A 12488-nucleotide genomic window follows, 5' to 3' on the forward strand; every position below is an offset into this window, starting at 1 on the left:
CAGTCTTTTGAGTGGGTACCTCCATTTCTTTTTTTTTAAGAATGTATAAATATGTTGTATAAATTATGCCTCATCTTGTACTGACTACAGACATGAGCATGTTATTCTTTGCTACCTGTGTATCATCCCATAAGATGCATGTCAAATTTCACGTACTTTTGTACATTCTTATGAAAAATGAAAATAAAGTTTGAATTGATTTTAATTGAATGACGCGCCCTGTCTCATATGAAAGCAAATGTGAATCATTCTACCACGATACCGGTATGATCAGATTATTTTCTATAACACAGATTGTCCCTCCAAGAAGTATGGGCTGGATTGTTCGAATAACTGTCCGGACTGTAACGGTGCGGGCGTTTGTCACCATGTGACGGGAAAATGCATATGTCAACCAGGATTTAAAGACGATAACTGTGAAACAGGTATAATGCTATAGTATTACATTAGTCATAACTGCTCATGAATGTGGAAGCAGTTTCCAATGAAGCATATTGTCATGGAACAGTGACTCATGTACATTATAAGGCTGCAATAATAGAGCTCTTCAAAAGAATTACAACTGTAACGAACGTATCATTCATAATCATTTATTATGTATACATTATAATCAAACCTACAGATTTGTATTCCTGTATCAAACAACGTGGAGATGATTTTGCGGGTGTAAGATACAAAATGCGTATAGAGATATCTGCGAGTTTAAAAATCGTATGATACGTAATAATTTTGAATTGCATCCACTTCTTGTGACTTCAGTAGTACGCACAGAGATAATTTTAGTAAAAGGTAAATTAAGAGATACGTTACCAATATCAGAAAAATAGCATCGTTTATACCAATCTTACAGTTATTGACCTAGAGGATGTTATCCGTAACAACAAATTAGAACAATTTCATGATGAATAGCGTTGAGGTTACCTACATGATTATATACATTAACATGTAAAAGATTGGATAAAGGGATTTCGTACTCTCTAAAAAAAAAAAAAATTGAGTGAAAATATTCACTCTTTAAAGGAGTGAATACAAAAAAGAGTGAATTTAGAGTGATATTGGAGTGAATTTTGAGTGAAAATGTTCATTTTCACTCATTTTGAAGTGACCTCAAGGATCGATCACTCAAAGATGTTGGAGTGATCCCTGAGGTCACTCTAAAACGACTGAAAATGAACATTTTCACTCAAAATTCACTCCAATTTCACTCTAAATTCACTCTTTTTCGTATTTACTCCTTCAAGAGTGAATAATTATTTTCTCTCGATTTTTTTAAGAGAGTACGAACAAAATGCAGTGCCGAATCGGTAAGAAGATGTGATGTTCGCGACATATCCTGTCCACTGAGAGAGTGCATTGTAGTGCACAATACATAATTATACATCATGCAAAGCGAGATGTTTATGCCTCGTTGTGTTGACGATGTGTGGACTCAAGTTCATTACGAAAGGAACAGATAAAAGATTTGTCAGGGACCAGCAAACTATTGTTGAAAAAAAAAATCGTTTTCAAAACAAATGTTCGTATGGATGAACTCTCGATCAACACGCTATCATTATTATACTCTTTTCTTTCTTTTTTCTTTTTTTTTGATGTGTTGCTGGTTGAGCGTGAAGTTAGAATTTAAATTCTCCATTTTTACTCGTCATTTTGTAGTGATCTTGAAAACTTTTCAGATGACGACTTTCTTAGCTGCTCCCAATAATGATATTTTCTTAATAGTTAAGTTCCTAGCATTTTATTCAAATCATCAATATTTTGAGGGAGGGTGGGGAGGCGTGGGCTAGACGGACAGCAAATCTTACTCTGTTAATTAAGGCATATTCTGCCATTACTTGTATTATTCAGAACGACAATGTATGCCACAGTGTCATTCTTTATTCATGTTTTCCTGGACGTGCTCCTAGGTTGTGGCAACAATGCTTGGGGTAAGGGTTGCACGGCGGGATGCTCAAGTCGTGAAAAATGCCATAGTCGCCTTTTGTCCGTCCCTGACCCTGTGGGTGTGTCTTGTCAAGCCGGATTCGGAGGAAACAGATGTCAAACAGGTTGGCTCTTTCATTGATTCTTTTACCATTGTTGAACAGAACATTCGTTTGTATGGAGTCTGATTTTACTACATGACTATTACTTCTACCCGATCCGTTCTCTTGAACTTTGTGGGCACAATGTTGGTGTGAGTCTGTCTGAGTGTGTGCGTGTGCTGGGGGGAGGGGGTAGTGTTTATGAGAAAAGGCCGGGAGGAGTACGGCTGATAGGTTATTTGGGCATGCGTGCTTATGCTCGATTGTGTATTTGGGAAGGAAGTGACAATTCTCAAAAGTTTCTAGTGATTGCAATCTTTTTCTTAAAATGAAAGGATGATACATCGCGAAAAACCCTGACAACAAGTATAAAAACATTGACTAAATCACTATTATGTGGCATAAAATACTAGAAATCCTATCATTGACATGTGAATTATTGCAAAAGCATTCAATAAGTGCTTAAGTGAATTGACGGGGATTATGAGTAGTATTATAATTGGTATCAAACATTTTACAAAATGTTCCGCAGCTAATCTTAGTAACAGCTAACGATCAGTTACTTTATTAACTTTTTTAATTATGATAGAAGTTGACTACTCAGTATTATCTTTTGAAAATACAGAGAGTCAATGCAGCCATAAGTCAGCACTCGAAGGCGGTAGTAATTCTGTTTCTTTTGTTGGATAGCAGGGCATGCTGAGTTGGTACAGCTACTACCTCTTCTAAAACATTTTACCGCTGTGTTTCATGTAGACATAACGACAACAAGGAAACTTATTTCTGTGATTAAGACTAGTAATATGACTTGATCATAATTATTGACATCTGATTTCAGAGTGTCAATTTTAACACGATATAGTGCCCCCATCCAAATGAAAATTCGTTTTACTACCCTTGTGCCTTGTTTTTATTGGTCCAGATTCTGGACGTTTTTTATCATTATGCATCCACGAGCCGCTCGCTCCACAGCTTATCGCGCTATTCCCTGTAACCGCTCGATGCCAACAAACATGTCCGAAAAAAACCGTCCAGAATGGTTTGACCAGGGAGGTGGAAGAAAGCTCTTCCACCTCCCTGGTTTGACAGTGCGTAGGGTCAAAAGTTCATAGGTATGCTGACGTAATGCCCTATCTCTCGCAAGCTCATTGCGTGTGCGTGAAAGGGATCGATCACAGAAAAGAGTTCTGTGGGATCGATCGATCTGCATGCAGCCAGCTGTGTACATTGCACCGTGAATACAGTGCGATCTACAACATGTACAATGTACCATAATAATTACGTGCACAGAGATGCCTGCATTTCTGCTCAACTTATAATCACAATCAAAGAGCCAACTCTTTGATCACAATGCAATGCGATACTAAGTACTCAGTACTTCAGTGAATCTGTACCATGCATTGTTACACAGCTTATTCGTGCAACGTTTTTGACTGGCTGAAAGTTATGTTTGGAGTCATATCATTCTGTAGGACCTACTTATTCACGTGGTGTTTTGGACTTTGTTGTGCCCAGATTCGATGATGACTTGAATATACTATTCTTGAGATTGAAAATGGAGAGCTACAAATCGCCAGCTCGCCGATATTATGATTTGTGATGTGCCACTTCTAACGTCCAAACACTACATAAAACTGCAAAGAACTCTGTGAAGGTCGTGAGATGTGGACTTCAAGAAAATTTGGAAGATTTATTTGGCGATATTGTTGTTGGTCAAGGGGATCAATATGTTTGTTTTTTTTTTGGGGGGGGGATTGTGCCAATCATATTCATTTAAGGGAATAGTTTTGTCATCAATTATTCTTCATTGATGATATTGTATGATGAAATATTCAGAAATTAAAGAAATGCTTTAATTGACAGAGGTACTTGTATGCACCTGTTTTCACTATTATCTGGACCACTAAATAACAATGTAATTTTGTAATGTGAGCTCAGGGCTGTGGGATGTGGGTTCTATGAACCGATACTTAGCTATGGTATACAAGATATCAAGCATATTCAGGGGTGGTGGAGGTGAAGGGGATACATTACACAATTTGTAGTGAAAAGTTTTGAAGTACATGTAAGGAACCGGAAAGTGCCTTTTTGGTTTGTTCTTTTCCCCAAATGTTAGTATAATAGAGAGCAGTCTAAATTTAAAGAATTGTGCTAAGTTTGTACAACTTCTATCGTTTTATTACCACTTCATGTATATAGGCAGTTAGACCGAAACTATTCACTTTGATAATGCCTGTAACAGAGACAGTCAGACCAATATCTCTGTTGTAAGAATACCCCGTCACTCAGTCTTTCGTTTGTTAGTCTTCATGATAATAAAGGTAAATTTAGTAAACCAAGATGAAGACGCTTAAGGGCATTTTTGCTACAGAGATATTGGTCCATTTGTCTCTGGCATTACAGAAGTGAACAGTTTTAGTTGTGTTGCCCTTCTACATATATATCTTCCTTTTCTTTTTTTGCAAACCATACCTGTATTTGCTAAAAATAGTAGCTCCCTGTATACATTATTAAATAAGTATTCATTATAATTGACAGTCTGACAGAGCAGCTTGTTTGTTTCTAATTCACAAACATTTAAGGGGGATATCAGCGTGAAATTATGCTCGGGAAATGTGTGGGCCATGATCACAACAACACACAAATGCAAACACGCATGTGCACACACACACACACACACACACACACACACACACAAACATACACAAACACATGCACACACACACAATCTCTCACATGTAAGCCATTTGATGAAACCCCCTACTACAAATCACATCCAAATTAAAACACGTAATTTGTACATTCAGCTGTACAGTGTGGTAGACTTTACTTTTTTTCCACGTTTATGGCAGTTGATTATTGGTAAATAAGTTTAGATTTTTTTTTTTGCAGTGTTGAGGTGTGGTCAGGAAATACTTCAATTTATCACTATTGTACTTTGAAATGTACTACATGTGCGATATATGTACTGTTAGATACACTGTGTAGCCTTCATCATTTCATGTATAGTAAGAGCAGACAGCAAAGTGAAAACAAATGAACTACGGATATAGTGTAATTTGAACATACAATGTATGTATAATTTGTACATTTTTTAATCACATTATTTCAACTTAAGCCTTCATTATAAAAATTTGGCCATGATGGTAAAACTGTTAATGTTGTACCAAACTACTAAGGAAGTTTCAAAGCTAGCGTCCCATTCCCAACTGTCAATAATGAGTTTAAAAAGTTGTCACTCTGGGAAGGACGTTCAAAATAATTCCTCAGGTGTATAAGTGTCTTTAAAGTTGGATATTCTATGCCACCAACTACTCATAAGGAACTGAAATTAAATGTTCTATAGTTTATAAAATATTAGGCATATTTCAGTTGTTTCTCCATGCTCTTGAAACTCCTTCATTATACACTTTCATTTGTACAATGTACAAACGTACATGTACAAGTACTGTAATACACAATATATTTACTGTATATTCATGATAGTTCATGATCATTGTTCAACAACAGTGCATTATTTCAAACAAAGTACATTGTAAACTGTTTGACTCTGAATTTTGATGTCAGAGAAATAATTTGATATGTCACATTTCAGTCTGATTACCATGTGTAGTAGACTCTCATTACACATCAAAAACACAGGATTAACACAAACTGGTTACAAGTTATGACAAAGAAATCTTCCTGGTCTGACTGTAGATTTTGTTTTTTAATTTGTTGTCTTTTACAACAATCCTTGGTAAAAAAAAAAAAAATTGCTTCGAAGTTCAAAAAAGAAAATATATTCATTGCTTCACAGTTCAAATTACAGGTGCAAGTTAATGTTCATGTGCATTAACAGAACTAGGTTTGTTTTTATCAAAATGGGCCAAAGTCCATACTGTACTTCTGATGAATGATTTTTGTATGGTATATGTAAACAAATTCTGGGCAGTTGTACAACTCAAAAACATACTCTACACATGTGTACACTTGTCTGTATGCATAGATGAACATGCGATGTACAATTACATGTGCAGACAAACGGCATAACAGTTCAATTTTCAAACACCCAAAACACACAGCCCATCCCGACTTGGCATAATTGTACCTGTATGTACATGTACATTTAATTCACTTCATCACAAAAAACACAACCGTGAACTAAAGTGTTTCAACTTTTCCATAATTCTATCACTTGTAATTATGATATGTACCCATCAACATGTCCAATGAAATTCAAATATTCACGCCTAAAAAACGAAGTACAGCATGAAAAGTAGGTGTGTACAAATGTACATTGTATTTGCTTCTATGAATAAGAGCAAGGTACAGTAATTGCAGTGATAAAAAGAAAATTGTTGTACATGTAGCATGGAACTGCAAAAATTTAGGTACACCAGGAACCAATGTACCAACCACTCACCATTACAGACCTTAAGGAGGAAAAACACTCACAGTGGATTCTTGTTTTAAAACATATGAATTAAAATCATATGAATTCTCTAACAAACAATTTTCAAAGCCCAAAGGTACAAGTTACATGTATACGTAACATTTTTCAGTTAAAAAAACAAGGAATCTGAGCTACGCTGTACAGCTGTACATGATTCTTCATGTTACCAGTATATCTGATAAGGCCTGAAAATTGAGTGCTTTTAAAAAGTGGATATAATCGTCTAGATCACTTGGCCATCCACACAAAACCGTACTGTGTACGTTGCTTACATCAACACCCAGGCCAGTATACTGTATACGCAATGGTACAATGTAGCTATCAGAACTCTGATGTCACCATCTGGTGCCAACATGCTGTCCACAATTTCCTTTTGGATATCAGTTTCTGTGTTCCGGTGGTACATATAAACTTATTTGAACATACCTGTGGCAATTAACCTTCTGGAAGCATTGCGATAAAGGTCGCGTACACATCACTGCACATTTTTCTTATCATCCTTTCACAACATGCACCATGGATCTTCAAGTCATCTGCCAGCCACTTGAACATTGTATCTAAATCTCTTGCACCAGACTTGACAACATGTTTTATATTTTGTTTGTCCGGCAACTAATTTACCCACACATAATTGCGAAGACCAAAGTTTTCGATGATACCGCTACGCACATCTCTGGTTGCAGTGGCTGTCAGGGCAACAGCGGGAACTGACGAATTGAGTTTCGATCGTAATTCACCCAATTTTCCATACGCTGCTCGAAATGCTTTGGTGTCTTCAGATGCGGTCCCCCTGTGATCTATTTGAAAAATAATAATAAAAAAACCCAGTAAGATTTAAAAAAAAAAAAAAAAATTCTACATTGCACATCCATGTGATTTTAATAATGCCTGCAGTCTCTACAATGCATATCGCATAGCCATAAGACTGCATAATTTTAATCTATAGATGAACAAGTATGAGTACATTTGCATACTGAAGCATGTTCCTATTTGAGTTTTTTCTCAACGTACATGCACATGAAGAAGTAGTCTGTGGACCACAGCGTATGTCTCGGTCGCTCCTCTGTGTACTGGAGCGGAGCAAAGCCACCGAGACACAGCTGTGGCTCACAGACTATAAAGGCAATAGGCCTATGTGTAATTGCATTTGTATGCGAGAAAGTTACAGTAATTACTGTACTGTATAAAACAATTAAACCAGTGCAGTTACGGTGTTAACAATTTATCACAATTACACAGGATTTAACTCATCCCTCAGTACACCTAGCAACACTCACAAGAGTAGTAGTAGTAGAAGCCTGACATGTGTTTACCTTACCCGGCCCAGACCCTGAGGCCAGACATTTAACTACATGTACATTTAGTTTTACAATCCTTTTTTGTTATTCAACTAGGGGCCTACAGTTACAGTTTGTAATTCAAGACAAGAGACACTCAATGAAAGTTGTCTTGACGAAACATTTTTAGGAACTGGATAAATGATTAGCTTACCACTTTGTCACGCAGGCCAAGCAAGATCCATAGCCCTGCTCATCTTGTCCGAAATTAAAGACTTCAAAGGTATGACAACAAGAGCCACAGCTTTCGGAGAGTCTGGTCCATCATGTAGATCTACATATTGCAGTTTGCGAAGAAAATCAACGCATAACGGTGCAGCTTGGAACACCACACTATTGCCGAAACCAGTCGGCAGGGAGATAAACAATCATGACCACGCACGGAAAAAACGAGTGTACAAGTAGTATGGGGACTTTAGTTCTGGTTCTGCTGCTGCTCCCTGAAACCGTCAACGAATCCCAAGCTTCTCAGCAGCACATTGAATGCGCTTCTTAATATCGCTGTCAGAAAAGCGACGCTGATGATGACATCATTGATCATATAAAAAAGATTTGGAGGAAATATTTTAAATACTGCACAGATTTTGGTCAGAAAACACAAGATTCGGAATCAATACGAAAAGCACATTGCGCACAAGCTGTACACGCGATCCGGGGATCCCCGATCGAGAAGTAAAAGCCACCTCGAAATTAACATGTACGAAATTTCACGATGCTTTGAATGTGCAAATATCTGTAATATTTATATTTATCAGATTTTTCGTTGTGATTTCCAAATTATTATTTTTGGCTGAAAATTAGATTTAAAAATTTAACAATTGTGATATTTAAAATGTAATACATAACAGTTATGGAACGAGTATAAGTTAGTCTTAATCTTATGCACAGTCTATGCACGTTCTAGTTTCATTCTCTTCTTATGATCTCTAAGACATATTATTTGAGCAAATTTCAATTGAAAGAAATATAATTTGGAAATTCCATTAATATATGATGAGAATAATACAAATATTGGCGTAAAATACGTATGTCATATTGCTAAATGCAATGTACCTGTTTTGCAATAAGACTACAAAATTAGAGATCTATCGACTTTTTTCCTTGCCTGGTGGAAATGATTGACGCCATCTCATCGACCAATCAGGATGCTCGAAATGAATATAGGCGGAGTCTCTTCCCCGAAATATATCGGGGAGACTTGGCAAACCAGACTGGACTGTTTTGGAGGTCGAGATGCGTGCGTGCGCGGCAAATTACTAAATACACGAGCGCACCGGCACGGTGGGGCATACGCGTGCTGTAGCGGTGTGTGCGCGCAGTAAATGATCACATAAAACAGTCCAGGCAGTGGACTATGTTTTTATATGTTATACTCAATGTTATTTCGGAGCTCTAAAGCAGTTTGCTAGTTTTGTGTTCTTGATTATGAAAATACTTATGCCGGGGACCAAAGAGCTGTAGAACGCGAACATCCACAGAAAAAAAAAAAAATGTCCCGCACATGCGCACAATCGCTTATCAAAAATCCATTTGTAGATCTTGCGTTGTCTGAGTTTTCAATACCCGTTCTGGGTTATTTTTGCGTCCGCTAAAGCCGCGACGCAGAGCGCTATACTTGATGTACTGGTCGTATGAGGACGCCATTTTACTTAGCATAGGTTGCGTCCTCGAGTAATCTAAAGCTACTTTGCAAAACGACGCAGGGAGAGAGGAGAACGACCAACACAATCGTCGTCTCAAACGTCCCTTGTAAATCTAAAGCTACAGTACCTGTATGATATGTTTTAGATTGTGTAAATGAGAATCCGTAACAGTGGCGTGTAAATGCTTTAACTGCCTATTTCTTTTTAAACTGAGGTAAACAGACTTAGTTGTTCCGTACATGTAAGTGTATGCGATTAAAAAGCGGATAATCGGTTGTTTACATACCTTTTGTGCCTCTTACGAGTTGAATGCACACTTGCCATTTTCACTGTTTCACGGAATACCGCAACAGTCAATGTGTTACCATTTTTCCACTTAACATAGCTTAACATAGATTATCACTGACAGCTCGGCATCCAGGTTTCTTTTTCGGGGGTTCAGTTCAGTTCAGTTTAGTTCAGTTCAGTTTATTTCTTTCCATCAAGCAGAAAGTGAAACAAGGTAATAACATTATGATTCAAAACATGCTTAAAACAATAACATAGTTTGATTAATTTCAATCAAGCAAAAAAAAAAAATACAAAATGAAAAGTGAATCGCATAGTACATAAGGATTATGATATGATGTAAGTATTATGGGAGACCTGATGATGATTTTCAAATTTTTACATTTGAACAACTATAAATTAGTTATACTGCGGAGGACAGAATTTCAGAATTCAAGATAATTTGGATGAAGAATGAGAATATTTTCGAAATTTATAACAAATTGCAATGAACAAGGATGATGACATGGCAGAGTCATAATTAGAATGCGGGAATTGGGGCTCAAGGAAGCAGAACAAAAGAAGAATATTCATGAATAGATTGTGCACAGGTGATCCGCAAGCAAGCGGTATTGTAATGGAATTTCACTGCTACATTTCTGATGTATGTGAGCCTCCTATATGTCATCATCGTTGTTCAGTGTAATTTGTTTTAAGTTTTTCAAAATATTGTTTCTCTGCTCAAGAATCACAATAAATTCCTCAAATCTATACATAGAGCTGTTGATTTATGCACTACATAATGTGAAATATTATGACAATCGTCTGAAATTACCCCGTACGCATGCTTTGAAGTATAACAATAAAGTAGGTATGGAAAAATAATTGTCCACTAAAAAGCTAAGCTTGTAATACAAGGATCACTCAAAACATGATAACTAGGTGTACATCATCATTTTTCAAACCGTAGTTATTACATATAAAGGACAATTCCACCTTCATAGATATGTGGATTGAGTGAATAGAGCAATGTTTGGTAGAACACATCAGTGAGAGTTTGAGTAAAATTGGACAATCCGTTCAAAGTTATGAATCTCATAAGTTTTTACTCAGTCACTGCTGGATGAGAACACTGGTACAGCTTTTGATGTCATAGGTGTAGAGCGATATACAGAGAATATTAAGAACAATCAACATACACAAGATATGTTTTTGTCGTATTATAAAAGAACACTTGCCTTGCTTCCTTCAGAAAGTAGGGAGAATGTTGCACTTAACATACGTCAGGGGCAAGAAGACGAAATGTGCTCTTTTTTAAACAATAAGATTTGTGAAATTCTCTATGTATTTTCTTTATATCGTTCTACCCATGTGACATCGCAAAATTTTGTAGTCTCATCCAGCAGTGACTGCGCAGAAACTATTAAAAAAACAAATCATAACTTTTGAATTGTCCGATTTTCCCCACTTTTTCACTGATGTGTTTAACTAATATTGCTGCTTTCACTCAGTCCACATGTATGCGTGATTATGAAGGTGGACATGTCCTCTAAATTGCAAAAAAAAAAGTTACAATCACTATTCCATGAGCAGTGTGTACTCAACAAAAGAATTTTAAAAACAAACAAACAAAGAAACTGTCAAGAGTGGATATAAACGTGTACATACACACATGTGCGTGCATTGCCCACATTGCGTAAAAAGGGAAAACAAAAGCAAAAACAGATGAATACATTGACAAAGAACGCGACTTTGTACAAGACAACACCGGCAACATTACAAAACAACAAAGAGGACAGAAGAGAGGGGAATAAGAACAGAAGAATGTATTTAAACGATTTGCATATTATTTTTAGAACACGCTACTCCATTGCCGCGGCAGGTGAAAACACCAATACTATCTTTAAAAAAAATGTATTTTTATCTGTTGAAAGAAAATGTTTTCTTCATTTTATTTAAACGTTGTAAGTTTAAAAACTTGTTTATACTGTTGTCAAGGTTGTTTAAAAGTTTTGGTCCAGTATTTTGGGTATGCCCTGTTCTGAATAAGGGAAGGTGGAATTCATTCGATTTCCGGGTGGGGTATTTATGGATAAGACAATTTCTGTGAAATAAATCTGGAAATATATTGAGTTAATGATTACTGTTGTAATTGAACAAGCTGAAATTGATCTAATTCTATTATTTTTAAGATTTTCAAGGTTTTCTAAATATTTACATTAGTTGTTTGAAAGGCAATTTCCTTTCAAATATTACTCGATTCTTCATTATTCTGGGTATAATATCACTGCGACTGCAGGGGAAACGAAGTGACCGTGCTGGTAATCATCAAGATGACATAAATGCATTTAGAGAGTTATACAGTGAAATTAGCAGTCGATTGCCGATTTATCAAAGACCTATAGTCAACTTTGGTTCAGTTGTTACGCTATCTTGGGTTTTTCCTGTTTCTACCTTTAATATAAACATGCACACACACACACACACACACAAACAGACAAACCAACAACTCTCGCTGTTGGGCGATTTCGTGTATCAAGACTTATTCTAAAAATGAGAATGGTGCTGTAAGGACATGTTATATTCAAATATGATTTATTATCCATGTCTCATTGCTTGTTTCGCTTTCTTTTGCAGCATGTTCCGGGGGAATCTTTGGGGCAAACTGTGAGCTGAAGTGTAACTGTGCGTTCGGTGTGACGTGTGACTCTGCCACGGGATGTCAAGGAGCCTGTGCCGCTGGGTATTCTGGAGATCTGTGTCAGGGTAAAAACAAACAAACAAA

The 12488-nt window shown here is 36.6% G+C and overlaps 1 protein-coding gene across 1 annotated transcript in view; it reads left to right on the forward strand.

The window, feature by feature from the left end:
- Positions 1-12488, forward strand: part of LOC139719017 (receptor-type tyrosine-protein phosphatase F-like) — a 116411-nt gene that overhangs the window by 71458 nt on the left and 32465 nt on the right. Inside the window, exons 9-10 of the mRNA XM_071630458.1 lie at positions 294-425; positions 12341-12469. Coding sequence (XP_071486559.1) covers positions 294-425; positions 12341-12469 — 261 coding nt within the window. The remainder of the gene's footprint in view (positions 1-293; positions 426-12340; positions 12470-12488) is intronic.

The sequence above is a fragment of the Diadema antillarum genome, unplaced genomic scaffold (genome assembly GCF_040938485.1).
Source record: "Diadema antillarum isolate AM-2024a unplaced genomic scaffold, OU_Dant_1.0 scf00000103, whole genome shotgun sequence".
Lineage (NCBI taxonomy): Eukaryota > Metazoa > Echinodermata > Echinoidea > Diadematoida > Diadematidae > Diadema > Diadema antillarum.